The sequence below is a fragment of the Petromyzon marinus genome, chromosome 71 (genome assembly GCF_048934315.1).
Source record: "Petromyzon marinus isolate PM22_M1 ecotype Great Lakes invasive population chromosome 71, UKy_Petmar_22M1.pri1.0, whole genome shotgun sequence".
Lineage (NCBI taxonomy): Eukaryota > Metazoa > Chordata > Hyperoartia > Petromyzontiformes > Petromyzontidae > Petromyzon > Petromyzon marinus.
Genome location: NC_133737.1, coordinates 3,677,117 through 3,694,694, shown reverse-complemented (window position 1 = coordinate 3,694,694; position 17,578 = coordinate 3,677,117). Strand labels below are relative to the sequence as shown.

Below are 17,578 nucleotides of genomic sequence, written 5' to 3'. Positions count from 1 at the left end.
GATCACGAATTTTATGTCCTGTGTTAAATCAAACCTGGATCTTGTGTTTGTTCATGATTTTGGAAATGTTTTAGGTTACCCCTAATATGTATGGCAGGGTGATGGTTTTGATTGGATCCTCCGATGGCTCTTTCCTCATAGTTGGGGTGATGGCTTTACGGATTATATAGTGAGAATATCCATTCACCTTGAGAGCTTGGTGTACGTGTTTGAGTTCACTGGTTAGGTGTTCATGGTCGGAGATACATTGAGCTCTATGGTATAGCGTTTTGATGAGGGGATTGATGGTGGTGGGAATCAGGTTTTAGGTAGGTGTCAGTATGGTTTACTTTCATGAAGACAGAATGGCTCATTGAGCCATCTGGTCTCTCTTTGATTAGGACATCCAAGAAAGGTAGCATGCCATCCTTTTCAACCTCCATGGTGAATTTGATGGCTGGGTGTATGGAATTGATGTGGTTGAGGAATTGGTTTAGAGCTGGTCGGCTATGTGGTCAGATGACAAACGTGTCTTCCACGTACCTCTTCCACAAGGACGGGCGTAGACTGGATGCTTGGATGGTGCCTTCAGTTTGTTTGTAGAATGTTCCATTCCAGGTGAAGCATGTATTGGTGAGGCATTGTCTCACCAGGGCAGGTACATCAGTATTCAATCCTTGTTGGACCAAATCTTCAATGATCGCAATGGTATCAGGCACATTAACTTTGGTGAACAAAGAAACTACATCAAAACTGATGAGTAAATCACCTGGGGATAGTGAGATGTCTTTCATTGACGATACCAAGTGAGCTCAGTTAAGTACAGAAGAGGTGGTCTTACCAGTGAATGGCTGCAAGGTCTCAGACAGATATCGGTCCAGTTTGTAGGTGGGTGAGCCAATGGTGGAGACGATGGGACGAAGGGGTGTACCTTCTTTATGGATTTTTGGTAATCTGGGTGTTCTAGCAGCAGAAGGTTTTAACGAAAACCGTTTGGTCTGTTCAATTAATGAAACTTAATCAGTGATGATACTGTTCGTTTTTGTAATGAGGCTGTTGGTGGGATTTCTTTAAATTTTTGTGCAGCTACAATCATTAAGTAGGTCCTGAATTTTGTTATTGTACACGGTTTTGTCCATGAAGACCATAGCATTGTCCTTGTCGGCTGGGAGGATGACGATATCATCCTTCTTTTTCAATTGAGATAACTCAAAACGCTCACCCTTACTGATGTTGCTGACTGGTATCTTAGCGTTTTCGAGGGTTGCAGCGATTTCAGATCTTGTCACGTCTGCATCGATGTGTCCCAAACCCTTAAGAGCTACATCGACCTGGGCAATGATGTCACCACACCAACTCCGTTTCCTCGTTTCACAGTCCCTTTGACACCTCCTCTCCGCCCTTTTCCACCAATCACCCTCATCCAATTTCCGGCTTTTCTACGATCCGTTTCTCTGCACCAATCCGATCAGTGTGTCATCCACTCACCAATCGGATTGCGTGTTATGCACATCAGTGCTCACACCTATGCTCTTCATTCCCTGCCTGAGCATACTATGTGAGTGTGCCATTAGTAACCTGTCCTTTGACCATTCCCTGGTGCATCCCCCGTGGTCGTGATTGATGTGTGGGGCGAGTGTGATGTCGAGTGCGGAAGGTATTCGTTTTGTTTGTATCGTGCGATTGTATGAGGATGGATGAGACATCCGCTACATATGAACTTTTTTCACAACGTACACAGCCAACCCTTCTAATCGGTGTAGTGTATTGTGTAGTGTATAATATAGTATAGTATATAAGGGTAGTATATATGTGGAACTTCTTTCGCACCGTTCGCAGCCAAATCTTATATTCGGAGTATTGTATCGTGTTGTGTATATTGATGGAGTGTGTTGTATCGTGTAGTATATATGTAACAGTGTTATTTGGCAAAGATGCGCCATTCCCATGCAGTTGCCGGCAGTAACGGCTACACGCCGATGCGGGGCAATCGAAGGGCTGAGCCCCAGTATGAGATACTATGGGCCATAGGACCCAACGGTTACCCTATGGATCGTTATGTTAAGGGACAGACCCCAGACCCCAGGAGGGGGGCTGGGGGATGACATCACGCCTCAGATCCTTTTCGAAGGTTCGGAAGGAAGGCGTGGCTAGGGCAAAGCGAGCCACGGGCCGAGGATAAAAGCCGGACACTGAACGGTCCGAGTCAGTCGTCGTCCAGCTGAAGACAAGAAGCTCCTGAAGATTGAAGAGCCCAAAGGCAGTGCCGTACCCCTGGCAAGGGACAGCTCAGCTTATATACCTGTGAAGATCCAAGCTTCACTCAAGGAGAACGTATAGATTAGCCAGAGGCGTATTAGTCTGGAGGGCATACTCTCTATAGTGTATCGGGGGTGAGGGGCTGTACCCCTCTGTGTTAACTGTTAATTATTAAAATAAACCTGTTGCCGCAGATAAGTTTCCTCTCGTTTTGAACCCACTACATATATATAAAAATGTTTTCGCACCGTACATAGCCAATCGTGCAAATCGGAGGTGCACGGTAATGCATTGGCACTCGTATGGAGCCTTCTCTTCACGAGTCCCGGGCACAGAAATATAACTTCCAAAATACTTTCAGTAGAATAGCACGATTACCCTCCTGAGTGAAATCGTCTAAAAGGCTGAGCATGTGGCTTTGGTGAATACTTGTGGTGTGCGCTCATTGGCCAGTTGATCCCATGGAGGGACTGGAAAAGGCTATACGAGGGACCAGCACTTGTGAAATTTAGTCTAGACAGATTTCTATTCAGGAGTGTGAGACAATGCGGTTGAATATCATTCAGGTTATTCACAGGCTTCACTCATGACATGAATGCATACGGGGTTGCCATCATCCAATCAGAGACGAGCTTGCTGTACATATGTAGTATTTGAGTGCAGAAGTGTAATAGTTGCAATGCAAAGCATTTTGCTGCCTTTACAAATGTATATTTAGGATCGTGTGTTAATGGGGACATGAAATTACATAGTATAAATGTCAATTGTTGGACATTGCTATGACAGTGGCTGTCAGGTGTGACAGTGCCTTTCTGTATGCTCCCAATATGTTTTTAGAATAGTTTTTTGTAACGCACTTTCTTTTTAAAATCAATTGAACATTGATATTAGGCGGGGCTAGAGGTGGAATTTGCATGTAAATGTAAGATCGGTGATGTACCTCCACGACGACGACGCAGCTGTGGAGGTGGCCATTGTATTGTGAGAGATTAGCATGCCAATGTAAACGAACCAACGCAACGGTGGCTGTGCTAGTGAGACATCCAGCTCGTTAAAAAAACGAGGGACAACACCACATCGAGGAAAAGGAGCAACGGTGGCTGTGTTAGTGAGACATTTAGCGTGTATGTAACTCAGAGAGACGGAAATAATTGCTAGCATCGGCAGGTAGGATGGAAACATCACAGCCAGTTACGACTTAAACTGGTTAATAACATCCTTCCAATGATTGCTCAGTTTGTATCCATCTTCTCGATTGAAATTGTGTCTGTGTTTATATATGTCTGGATGGCTTCATGAACAAATCTTATGTTGATAGCCAGTGGGCTTGCAGAGTAACTTCGTCTTGGAAAGATCAATTTCGTGTGTGCTCACAGCATTGAAACATTGATCAGTCACGGCTGAGGTATTGGTCCTACCGTGTTTCAGATCTGCCTTATGTTCACGAACACGGTCTGAGACATGTCGCTTAGTTTCCCCAATGTAACTACTGCCACAGCCGAGTTTGTAGACACTGGGGTATTGCATGTCAGGGATCACATCCTTCACACATTGGATCAGATTACGAATTTTACGTACTGTGTTGAATCGAGCCAGGATCTTGTGTTTGCTCATGATTTTGGAAATATTTTTGGTAACACCTGCTATGTATGGCAAGGTGATGGTTTTGATTGGGTCCTCAGATGTTTCTTTCCCAACGGTTGGGGTGATGGCTTTACGGATTGCGTAGTCCGAATATCCATTCATCTTGAGGACTTGGTGTCATGCTCCAAACTAGATTTGAAGCTTTCGTGACTGCAGGAATTACTGTAAAGTCACGTAGAAATAAATAAAATAAAATAATAAAATACGTTTCGATTGCAACACAAGTAACCATCATCAGGTACAAATGAATGATAAAACATAGTAAACTTTAAGATCAACCAGACTATGTGTTAACTGTGTGCTAACCGACTCTCTGTGTTGCATTCCATTACATTTCCTAATTTTACTAAATTTGCTTTCTACCGTGCTTGTTTATGGTTCCATTCTCTCCTTTGGCCGCTATAGGCAGTAATTTCAGGCCTCGACACAGAGACGTCTTTCTGTGTGCCTATGTGTGTGTGTGTCTCTCTCTGCTTGTCTGTCTGTGTTTTTGTGTCTATGTTTTGTCTCTCAAATTTATCTATCTTTGGAAGAACGTAATCAACCAGGTGGGGTGTTGACTGTTTTGTTGACCGACTCTCTGTGTTGTATTTTATCATATTTCCAAGTTTACTATGTTTTCTCATTCATTTGTACCTGATGATGGTTGCTTGTGTTGCAATCGAAACGTCATATTCTATTATTTTATTTATTTCTACGTGACTTTACAGTAATTCCTGCAGTCACGAAAGCTTCAAATCTAGTTTGGAGCATGCACACCAAGTCCTCAAGATGAATGGATATTCGGACTACGCAATCCGTAAAGCCATCACCCCAACCGTTGGGAAAGAAACATCTGAGGACCCAATCAAAACCATCACCTTGCCATACATAGCAGGTGTTACCAAAAATATTTCAAAAATCATGAGCAAACAAGATCCTGGCTCGATTCAACAAAGTACATAAAATTCGTAATCTGATCCAATGTGTGAAGGATGTGATCTCTGACATGCAATACATCAGTGTCTACAAACTCGGCTGTGGCAGTAGTTACATTGGGGAAACTAAGCGACATGTCTCAGACCGTGTTCGTGAACATAAGGCAGATCTGAAACATGGTAGGACCAATACCTCAGCCGTGACTGATCATTGTTTCAACGCTGTGGGCACACACGAAATTGATCTTTCCAAGACGAAGTTAGTCTGCAAGCCCACTGGCTATCAACATAAGATGTGTTCATGAAGCCATCCAGATATATAAACACGGACACAATTTCAATCGAGAAGATGGATACAAACTGAGAAATCATTGGAAGGATGTTATTAAACAGTTTAAGTCGTAACTGGCTGTGATGTTTCCATCCTACCTGCCGATGCTAGCAATTATTTCCGTCTCTCTGAGTTACATACACGCTAAATGTCTCACTAACACAGCCACCGTTGCTCCTTTTCCTCGATGAGGTGTTGTCCCTCGTTTCTTAACGAGCTGGATGTCTCACTAGCACAGCCACCGTTGCATTGGTTCGTTTACATTGACATGCTAATCTCTCACAATACAATGGCCACCTCCACAGCTGCGTCGTCGTCGTGGAGGTACATCACCGATCTTACATTTACATGCAAATTCCACCTCTAGCCCCGACTAATATCAATGTTCAATTGATTTTAAAAAGTGCGTTACAAAAAAACATTCTAAAAACATATTGGGAGCATACAGAAAGGCGCCGTCACACCTGACAACCACTGTCATAGCAATGTCCAACAATTGACATTTATACGATGTAATTTCATGTCCCCATTAAAACACGATCCTAAATATATATTTGTAAAGGCAGCAAAATACTTTGCATTGCAACTATTACACTTCTGCACTCAAATACTACATATGTATAGCAAGCTCGTCCCTGATTGGACGATGGCAACACCGTATGCATTCATGTCATGAGTGAAGCCTGTGAATAACCTGAATGCTATTCAACCGCATTGTCTCACACTCCTGAATACAAATCTGTCTAGACTAAATTTCACAAGTGCTGGTCCCTCGTATAGCCTTTTCCAGTCCCTCCATGGGATCAACTGGCCAATGGGCGCACACCACAAGTATCACCAAAGCCACATGCTCAGCCTTTTAGACGATTTCACTCAGGAGGGTAATCGTGCTATTCTACTGAAAGTATTTTGGAAGTTATATTTCTGTGCCCGGGACTCGTGAAGAGAAGGCTCCATACGAGTGCCAATGCCTTACCGTGCACCTCCGATTTGCACGATTGGCTATGTACGGTGCGAAAACATTTTTACATATATGTAGTGGGTTCAAAACGAGAGGAAACTTATCTGCGGCAACAGGTTTATTTTAACAATTAACAGTTAACACAGAGGGGTACAGCCCCTCATCCCCGATACACTATGGAGAGTGTACCCTCCAGACTAATACGCCTCTGGCTAATCTATACGTTCTCCTTGAGTGAAGCTTGGATCTTCACAGGTATATAAGCTGAGCTGTCCCTTGCCAGGGGTACGGCACTGCCTTTGGGCTCTTCAATCTTCAGGAGCTTCTTGTCTTCAGCTGGACGACGACTGACTCGGACCGTTCAGTGTCCGGCTTTTATCCTCGGCCAGTGGCTCGCTTTGCCCTAGCCACGCCTTCCTTCCGAACCTTCGAAAAGGATCTGAGGCGTGATGTCATCCCCCAGCCCCCCTCCTGGGGTCTGGGGTCTGTCCCTTAACATAACGATCCATAGGGTAACCGTTGGGTCCTATGGCCCATAGTATCTCATACTGGGGCTCAGCCCTTCGATTGCCCCGCATCGGCGTGTAGCCGTTACTGCCGGCAACTGCATGGGAATGGCGCATCTTTGCCAAATAACAGTTACATATATACTACACGATACAACACACTCCATCAATATACACAACACGATACAATACTCCGAATATAAAATTTGGCTGCGAACGGTGCGAAAGAAGTTCCACACATATACTACCCTTATATACTATACTCTATTATACACTACACCGATTAGAAGGATTGGCTGCGTACGTTGTGAAAAAAATTCACCATATGTACGTGCTCCAGTTCACTGGCTAGGTGGTGATGGTCAGAAATACAATGAGCTATATGGTGTAGAGTTTGATGAGGGAATTCTTCTGGGATGGATGGTGGTGGGAGTCAGGTTTTAGGTAGGCATCTGTATGGGTGGCTTTCCTGTAGACTGAATGTCCCATTGAGCCATCTGGTCTCTTTTCGATTAACAGATCCAAGAATGGTAACTTGCCATCCTGTTCCCCCTCCATGGTGAATTTGATGGCTGGGTGTATGGAATTGATGTGGTGGAAAAATTGGCCCAGCGCTGGTAGGCCATGTGGCCAGATGACGAGCATGTCATCTACGTATCTCTTCCACAAGGAAGGACGTAGGGTGGATGCCTGGATGGCATCTGTCTCAAATGTTTCCATGAAAACATTGGCTACAACTAGAGATAAGGGAGAACCCATTGGGGTACCTTCAGCTTGTTTGTAGAATGTTCCATTCTGGATGAAGTGTTGGTGAGGCAGTGTCTATCCAGGGCCAGTACAACAGCATTCAGTCCTTGTTGAACCAAATCTTCAATGATTGCAATTGTGTCAGGTACAGGAACTTTGGTAAGCAAATAAACTACATCGAAACTGACAAGCAAATGACCTGGAGACTGAGAAGTCCTTAATTAGTGATACCAGGTGAGCTAAGTACAGCTGAGGAAGTTTTACCAGCAGCTCTCTCGCTATATTTTTTCACTTGATGAAGATTGCTTGTGTTGCGATCGAAACGTCGTGATGATTTTATTATGTTCTATCTACGTGGCTTTACCGAAAGAATATCATTCCTGCAGTCACGAAAGCTTTAAGTTAAGATTTATACTAGGTTTAATACTTGTTACAATTGAATTTTCATGATGCAAAAACATGTTTAATGTTGGGCGTACCTACTGCCCTTTTGTTTTTAATCCCTTTTGAGTCTGATTTAATTGGTCTTAGCCTGACATTACTTTTTGAATTTTACGTGGCAGGTTTCTGTGCAAGCCTACTGTACATCCCACCTGCTGACTGTACACACATAAACAGTACACGTAGTGTAGTGTTTTTGATTAATAGTGCAGTGTATTGTGCCTGCATAGATTAAGCTCCAGATTGAGGTGAAGTCATCAGACAGACGAAGGCAAACTATACGAGAAACAAATGCAATAACAGCGGTAAGTGTTGCAGGCCAGAATCTTAGTAAGCGGCCGACTTTAGTTCATTTGGGTCAGGTTGAGAAGAAATTTATGATGGGGGATATGGAAGCGGTGTAGTTGAGCAAGGTACAAAACATGAGGATGAAATAGGATTTGTTCAGGAAGTATTTTTTCAGGTCATGAATTGTAAAACTTATCTCCCTTTGAAGAAGTTCAAGGTTCAATCCGGCAGGCAGCTCTGGTTATTACTGCGGCTACATTAGCCTAAATAGAATATGCACCATCTGCTTCACAGTGGATGTTAAAATTCATCCGATGTCATTAAAACATTGCGTGCTGGTGCAATTGTTAACATTTACCAAATTTCAAAAAAGTATCCAAAAGCTACCCACCTGAGATTACGCACCAATCATCGACCCCTACCTGGTCGACGAATGTCCACTTATAGTCTGTTGCGGAGTCAACTTGCGCAGCACAAGGACAGTTAAACCATGGAGGTGGCCATCGACTGTTTGACATGAGATATGATACAAGCCACTTTGTTGCTTAGGCAAATAAGCAAGCGCCATATAAATACTAATATTAATATCCTGCTCTGGAGTGTCCGTGTCTCATGCTCTTGGTTACAGATCTACCCAACACTTATGGTCACACATGCTATCTGCTTCTACTCTACATTGTCCAAAAAGTCCTCCTAAACCTCCACATCCACAAATAGCTGGGATTTGTCTCGGGCTCCAGTAACGACCTGGAACTCAAACCCTAGAGCCTTCACAGGTCACCTTCACGAATGGTAACGATTCCCAGCTGCCATCTTCTTATGGTCCTTGCATCACAAAAGATGGGCTTATGGAACTTCGAATTTCACACGTCAATCTCAGATTCTGCTCCCTGTAGACCTCCTTACACGTGTTTCAGTTTCAAAACAATTCAAAAGGCCTTCCAAGTGTACTTGAAGTGTTGTTTAATGTGTTCCCAGGCAGTTAAGATTTGATTACCTTGTAAATGCATTCCAAGACAATTCAGTCATTAGATTCCGTGGAAGTGAGTTCTGCTCTTGGTGACGTCACAAGCCAGAGAGAGGGGGAGGCCCTGACGTAACCCACTCGTTAATTTGAGGTGATGTCTTCAGAGGGAGCTTCTACATATTTAAGTAAACATGTGGTAAACAAGGTGGGATTCCAATGGATATATTAATACAACTTTTATTTTAACAGATTATAATTCAATAAAACCGAGGCTAGAATACAAATCTGTAACAAAAATCCGTGGTGCATTCAAATGTGCTCTTAATATTACCTCCTTGCTAAGAAACAGATCAGCAGACATCTTTCATTCATCGGTCTCTAACGAAACAAAGGAATATTTTACACAATATAAATACCACGGCCTTCTGGGAGTGTATAATGTCTGCTGCACTGATTCAGTGCAAGCCATCTGTGGACTGGTTTTGGTGTAGTCTCAACAGTATTCGGGCTTGCTTCAACCAATATTAATCAGCAAGGTGCATTTCAAGTCTCAGTTCGACAAAATCTATAAAAACGTAATACAAAATTAGAATTAGTGTTGTTGTGGAGAATGTATCTCCTATACGTAACTTTAAATTTGTATGCCTTGTAACTGATGAATGATCCGACTATGTTCCCTATTTTAAAGACTGAGTGGCTCAGGGGCAAATTCTTCCTGAATCACAAAAAAACAGCTCTCATGCGAATTATCTGCACAGGTTACTACCAAAACAGATACTTTGTCCTGACATAATGTATTCCATGTTTGACATTAATACAATGTTGCATGTACGTACTAAATCAGACAAGTATTAATTAGATTATGATTCTACATTACTGATAGGTACATTGACAACATTTCATTACGACACTGAAATGTACTGCATCACCTTGCATCTTATTTACAAGTTGATCTCTGGCTAGATGAGTCCTATCTGCAGCATTCCTATATTGAGGGAAGCCAAGGGGTTGTACATTCTCTATTTTTGTTGCAGAGGTTCAAGGTCCAAATTCGACTGGTATATCAATCATTACCCCCTACTTACAAACTACATGTCCACATGCAGGCCAGTGCAGGGTCACCTTGTGGCACACAGTGGCAGCTGCCACTTGGGGGTGCCCTTCGAGTGTGTAAGATGAGATATGATACAAAACACTGAGTCGCTCCTGGTTAGAGATATACCCAACCCACAAGTCCACAAATACTGGCTGCTCTTACTCTGTAAGTTGAACCTAAGAATTGAGTGTTCAGCCTCACATTATTTTTCATTAAAGGCCTGTGACAAAGGTGAATATATTGGAGCTTCATTGTCTCAAGCTTGCATATCTACCTGGTCTACATTTGACTTTGTATTGTCTAAGAAGTCCACCCACACCTCCACTTCCACAAACTGCTGGGAGTTGCCTCGCTCTGCCTCACAGTCAGAATTCTGTTCCTGCTTCACGCTGCCTCCATCGATGTGAAGGCCCGATTTTGGAGTTGAATCATCTTCAAATTTAACCTTCACTGTCACTTCTTCACATTTCACCTTTGCCTCTTCATAGTTCACCTTGATACCTTTCAAAGTGTTAAAGTGGTGATTTTCTTCTGGTTCTTGTTTCATGAGGGATGGGCTCATTGCAGCACTTTTACAAGCTGATTTCAGACTCCACTTCTTGTAGATTTTCTGTTGCGTGTGTGTTCTCTGGTGTGTTTTAAGATTTGATGACTGTCCAAATGCCTTCTGGCACAGAGTGCACTTGAAGGGTTTCTCTCCTGTGTGTGTTCTCTGGTGTATTACAAGTGCAGATGACTGTGAAAACGCCTTCCCGCACAGAGTGCACTTGAAGGGTTTCTCTCCTGTGTGTGTTCTCTGGTGGGTCTGAAGAATTGATGACTGTGCAAATGTCTTCCGGCACAGATTGCACTTGAAGGGTTTCTCTCCTGTGTGTGTTCTCTGGTGTATTACAAAAGCAGATGACTGTGAAAACGCGCTCCCGCACAGAGTGCACTTGAAGGGTTTCTCTCCTGTGTGTGTTCTCTGGTGGGTCTGAAGAATTGATGACTGTGCAAACGCCTTCCCGCACAGAGTGCACTTGAAGGGTTTCTCTCCTGTGTGTGTTCTCTGGTGGGTCTGAAGAAGTGATGATCGTACAAATGCCTTCTCACACACAGTGCACTGGAAGGGTTTCTCTCCTGTGTGTGTTCTCTGGTGCTGCTTCAAGTTTCCAGTGTGATCCGTGCTGTAAGGACACTGGTCGCACTGGTGTTTTTTTGTACCGAGCTGTGCTGAGTGTCTTTCCTCCATCAGACCAATTCTGCAGAGTAAAGTGGCAGAGGAAGAGTTAACTCCATAGATAATTTCAATATACACACCATCTAAGTCAGCATCATGGCACACAGGCATGCATATATACACAGTCACACATTATTTGCACATCTACACATTTTCACCACGCTGGCTGTTCAGGCACACAGTGGGAGTGGCAAGTTTCAAGAAATATGCCTGGACGGCATAGTAACATAGGTGTGAAGCCAGGCTTCTAATTGCTTGAATGCTCAGAGGAACAGATGTAACTTCAGCTCAATGTGCCATGTTCTTATCCTGACTATTTCCATGCTGATAAAAAAAAAGTTCCAGGGAGACAAAAATCCCTATGGTTTTGATTAAAGCACCATGTTAGAATCAAAATACTTCACAGCAATTAAAACAAACGTAACAATCTCACACACTGGCATGGTGAACAATGTGGTGGTGTGGGCAGAACCGTGCCAGGCCACCTTCATCTGATCACTACTGATGCTTCCTCACTTCACCAATTAGTTGAGGATTAATTAACTCAGGGGAGGCTCACAATACGTTTAGTTGTCATGTTTGCTGTTGGCAATGAAACTCTAATTGGTCTTTTCATAATGCAATCACCGCTCCCTATACACACTCTTACATATACATTTCAAATGGATCAGTAACAGATAATATAAATACAAGTCATTCCACTAATTGGTGGTGACATGGTCACAATGCTTATGCAAGGCTAGGTGCAAATTGAGGCCATGTAATTGTGGAACACTAGTCATCAGGTCATTGGACAGACCGAGCGGGTTTCAGTTGCGCCACTAATTGATGTGTACGTCGCTCCTCCACCCTCATTGTTGGGGCAGGGTGAATATCTACAACTCTCCTGTAGTATCCTTCATTAGGCTCCACCAGAGGCCAATCTTGACACTTCTGATACCAGTCATCAGCAAGTAGACTGCTACAAAGTCTCCTGTACTGCATTAGCCCAGATATTCTCTAGAAAATGCTGCACTAATTTAGCTCCTGCTTATCTTGATGAAAAGATTCTACTTGAGCATGCGGTATCTTGACATGCAGGCTACATGACCCAGTGAACAGTCCAGGCATTTTCCAAACGGTATTATGCAGTCGACTTAAAGATAATGTTGCTCGACTAATTTGAAGTGAGTCTTTCGCAACGACGTGAGATCTGGTCATGAGTACAGTAGCTTAGAATGGGAGCTCCTGCAATAGCTGCAGAACTGCTGGATTACTCATGGAGAGTTGAGGTGGAGTGTTGGATAACGTTAAATACCAAGACAGATGCTTTTTTTTGTGGAACATATGCAAGGCCCCACCTCTTAATAGCACACGCCAGTGAGTGGCCATTACCAGGTCATGAGCATACATAACATGGTAAACCAGTAGGGAACAATCCCTTGACTACAACCAGGCATCCATCAGCCTCTCAATGTAACTGCACCTAATGCAAATTCTTCTCATAGTGCCATTGAACGCATCTCAGACAACATACACAAATAATGTAATGTAGGGGTTAGAGAGCATACCTGTCACACCCGAAGTTGAACAGGAAATTATCCAGACTCCTGATCATGAAGCAGTACCCAGTCCTGCCCACCATCATGACAATCATTAATTAAAGTGAGTACAGCGGAATGGCCCCTGAAAACATAAACAACCCAAAGCCCCGGCCTTGTGATGGTCCTGTATGCCTTGATTAGGTCTAGAAAACAGGAATCTAGTGTCTACTGAAAATTCGTATATCTGTGCTCTCGCACATGGACAGAAAGTATGGCATTTGTGTAGGACTGCTCTGGCCTGAAACCACAATGTGGCTCTGCAAGCTTCTTGTCAGCAGGTATGGCAAGCGAATTCCTACTATGAGCCAAGAATGTCTGTTTGTGTGTAACGTGCATGAAGTCACTCCACACCCCGCAACGCCCCCTGCCCCGTCATTAATATTCATGAGCGGGTGGATTTTTACACACGGAGGTCGAGCGGAAATAAAATTTGTTTTCGCAAATTCGCTTTAAGTTTGACGTTTCTTTATTGAAAGTGAATCTAATAAATAATTATACGCATCAACAGTGGATTTGGTGTCTTTATTTCTTCACCACTGGAGACAAACGGTAAGTAATTTATACTTCTAAATTATGGTAAAATAGACATTTCTGGGTGATTTTCCAGATATTGTATCGAATTCCAAATTATTTCAACCCCAGCGACTGAAAGCAGAAGAGAAAAAAAGTAACAGAGCAATGAATTTGTACAAATTCAAGGTCAGTTATATACAGTGCTACAGTGACATGAAGTGCGGTGTTTTATGACGTAGTTTTGTGCAAGAATCGCTGCCATTGATAGTGCTACACTGAAATGCAGTGAAGTGTTTGATGACATACTTTCGTGCAAGAGTCTGTCATTAAATTTACACATGATACAATTATACTCTGCTCAATTTTTTCGTAAATATTACAGATATCCCATTATTTGATCTACCCAGTGTTAATAATATTCTGTATTGCAGCCTGCGAAAACTGCTGCCCTCCTAGAGGAGTTTATATTTTAAGTCATTTATGCCAGGCGCTATAATTGCTCACAGGCTCTGGATGGCTCCTCCATCCAGATATCTGGGACTGCACAGCCTCATCCTGCCCCATGATGCTGCCTGGGCTGAGGGGTTTTCCCAACTATAGCTCACAATTACTCTGTAAATCTACAAATGTTTTTTGGGCCAGAAAATCTGATGACCATTCATTTCCTTAATGATGCTAATCGATTTGGGCCTGCAAGTTAAGTTTTTGATTAAATTAAGTGATAATTTGTGATTGCGAGCTGCTGAAGCAGCGTCCATCTCCGTAACAACCCACAACCACCCCTCATCCTTGCAGTGCCGCATGGCTCTTGGCTGCTGTAAGCCTCCTCATTCTGACATGGATTGTTTGACGACGTGAACCACCTCAGATCGCCAATAAACCTCGTCCATCATGAACCTAATTACCAAAACAATCAAAGGAATTTCAAAGTAAGCATGTGCCATCGGCCCCAAGGGGACATGTCTGTGATCTCTTGGTTTCGAGAAATGAGGCAATGTTGAATTTTGATTTAAAGCTTTCGTGACTGCAGGGATTCATATTCTTGGTTCTTTCGGTAAAGTCACGTAGAAGGGAACAATAAAATAAAAATATAAAACAATAAAATTATCACGACGTTTCGACTGCAACACAAGCAATCATCATCAGGTGTGAAAACCACAGCAAAAAATTTTGAAAAAAGTGGCGGTTTTTTAACGTAAATGATGATTGCTTGTGTTGCAGTCGAAACGTCGTGAGAATTTTATCGTTTTATATTTTTATTATTTTATTGTTTCCCTTATACGTGACTTTACCGAAAGAACCAAGAATATGAGACAATGTTGCTCGCCACATAGAATTGCATAAAGTCATAGGGGAGAAGAGGCTGCCAAACCTATGTTTGGAGTTGGACTAATAACGCCTGAATCTCTGTGCAATACAGGAGGTCTGATGGCCTGAATCTGGCTCCAGTCACCACGAAGTTTGGACAAAATAGACGTGTACATGACACGTTTTTAAACGTGTGGTAAAATGGAAGTGATAAATAGTGCTTGGGTTCGATTCTTGACTGGGGTTATTTGCTGTATGAGGTTTTTAATTTCTCCCCTTCTTCTGCATTGGTGTTCCACTGGGTTTTCCGTTTTCTACAAAACCTAAACTCAAAATATATTTGGTGTTAGTCAAACAGTCTAATGCAGGACCCTCCTGAAACATAATCTTTAACTGCTAAATAAGAAATTAAATTGGAAAACCCTAAAACACAGAACACAAACTATTATTATTTTACCAGGTGAAGCCCACTGAGCTGCATAGCTCTTTTTCAGAATCGACCTGGACACAAATGAGAGCTCAACTTAGTGATTTATAAATGGAAATGTATTGCAACCAAATTCTCAAAATGCATGTTTCTAAATGTGGAGAAAAATAAATGCCACTACGGGAAGAGAGAGAAAATAAAAAATGTAAACTCCAATTATAAATGCGTCAGGGTTGGAATCGAACCCACAACATCCTTCATACCATGTGAGGGAGTTAACATCTCGCCACCACAGCACAATATATCACACAAATTACAATGATCACACTCACTCCCTCTCTCTGTACACACTCTACACGCATGACTCACTCTCAAGCACTCGCGCACCTCTCGCTGCTGTCCCCAACTCCTCCGGTCTGCTCTTGGTGACGTAACCCGCCAGACAGAGGGGGAGGCGCCGACTTTGAGGGTGACATCACCGCGAGACACGACCGCTCCCCACATTACACACACGGGGTAACCTCACACACAGAGTACTCTAACACACAGAGTACACTCGCACACAGAGTAAACTCACACACAGAGTACTCTAACACAAAGTAGTACACTCACACGGAGTACACACACACAGAGTACACACACACAGAGTAAACTCACACACGGGGTACTCACACAAACACAGAGTAGAGTACACTCACACAGAGTACTCTCTAACACACGGAGTACACTCGCACAAAGGAGTACACTCACTCACTCGGAGTATTTTTTCTCCGGGTCCTTCGATTTTCCCCTCCACATTTAGAAACACGCATTTAGATTATTTGGCTGCTATAATCTTCCACGTGATAAGCCATTTCGTTGAGCTATAATCTATGGACAGGTCGCTTCTGAAAATGTATAATAGCTCAGTGAGCCTTAGTTGGTAATATAAAAAGTTGTTCATCGGTCTAAAGGCTGCATCAGCAAAACCAACTCGGCAGAACGCTCCTGAATTCGAGTGCTGAGACTCATTGTGGTAATGTACTCCAGTGAGCACCATGGTGGCTGGGAGATGTTAACTACCTTTCCAGGTTTACAGGAGGTGGTGGGTTCGATCCCGACCCCTGCTGTATATTTGGAGTTTGCGTGTCTCTCTCCCCGTGGTTGCGTGGATTTTCCTCCGGATCCTCCGGGTTTTTCCCTGCACATTTAGAGTCAACATCACCACGCGTTTAGAGTATTTGACAGACAAACATTTCCACACGTTGATAAGACACTTTGTTGTGGGCAGGTCGCTTCTGAAAAAGAGCGGTATAGCAGCTCAAGTGGGCTTGGCCTTGGTAAGATTAAAAAAAACTGTAGAAATATTTAAAAGAAACAAAGTGTCAAAGTAGTGAGCCAGGTGAAGACAAATTAAACTTAAACAGAGAATTAAAGCAAATGCGATCAGGCGAGGGCAGGAGGCAAGGCCCCGCATAGCTAGGCCCCGCGTTGTAATGTCCCAACCTGGACATCGATTCCATACTCGCTGCTACTCAATTGATATCCCTACGAGAGAGAAAAGGAGCGAGGCTCTACCTGGGTAAACAACAACAACCACCACAACAACAACAACCACGATGTGAACTTCTCACCTCGGATCTCAGTGAGAGCGCGCGCGATGCAGCAGATTCTGGATATATCGTGACGTTACGCGGAAAGCGCTGACATGACGTCACTTGCGTGGTTCAACACACAATCCCCTCCCCCAACGAGCGGCGGCGTCACTGAATAAATTATGTTAATGAGACGGCTCATGTTCAGTGATGAGGCGTGGATGCTGAACCCGTCGCAATGAACTCGCGACGGTATTTATGAATAGATTATGTTAATGAACCGCCGGTGACCGGGCGTAGCTGTGCCCAAATAAGGATTTTTACTGGAACGGAAATCGGTAGTGACACCAACCAGACGTGACGTAACACTCAAAAGCGCGGTGGAGGGGGGGGGAGTGAATACCTTGGTGACATGACGTCACTAGCGAGTCACACCTCCCCAGGCGTCTCACACCGATGAGGTAATGCGAAGTTGTGACGTCAAAGAGCGGAGGTTTGAGTTTAGATTCCTTTTCCATTGCTCCCTCTCTCTTGATCATTGACCCCTTGGGTGCGTGAGCTCAACAACAACGTGAACACTATTGTGTGTGTGTATGAGCATGATACTCTATGGGTCTCTCCGTAAAGCCACGAAGAAGATAGAAAAATAATAATAAAAAAATCACGTTTCGATGGCAACACAAGCGATCGTCTTCAGGTGTAAAAAAATACAGCGAGAGAGCTGCTGAAGCAGGACGTGAAATAGGCCTGGGATGGGTGCAGCCCAAGGGGCCGTCCATAAATGACGTCACACACCTAGTGGGGGGAGGGGGGTCAGA

General features: G+C 43.5%; 2 protein-coding genes across 6 annotated transcripts in view; both read right to left on the bottom strand.

The window, feature by feature from the left end:
* The window catches only part of LOC116957278 (uncharacterized), a 609,203-nt gene that overhangs the window by 456,993 nt on the left and 134,632 nt on the right, over positions 1 to 17,578 (bottom strand). The gene's annotated exons all lie outside the window — the stretch shown is intronic.
* Positions 9,262 to 17,435, bottom strand: LOC142906848 (uncharacterized). 4 transcript variants are annotated; one of them, XM_076055509.1, is made up of 5 exons: positions 17,164 to 17,435; positions 16,249 to 16,366; positions 15,574 to 15,647; positions 12,906 to 12,968; positions 9,262 to 11,377 (listed from the first exon to the last, which is right to left on the bottom strand). In XM_076055509.1, the coding sequence occupies exons 1-5, from the start codon at positions 17,172 to 17,174 to the stop codon at positions 10,393 to 10,395; spliced, it is 1,251 nt and encodes a 416-aa protein (XP_075911624.1). In that variant the 5' UTR covers positions 17,175 to 17,435; the 3' UTR covers positions 9,262 to 10,392. The 4 variants fall into 4 exon arrangements, with proteins under 4 accessions (XP_075911624.1, XP_075911625.1, XP_075911627.1 ...); XM_076055510.1 differs by lacking the exons at positions 15,574 to 15,647; positions 17,164 to 17,435 and adding an exon at positions 16,800 to 16,984; XM_076055512.1 differs by lacking the exons at positions 15,574 to 15,647; positions 16,249 to 16,366; positions 17,164 to 17,435 and adding an exon at positions 16,800 to 16,985.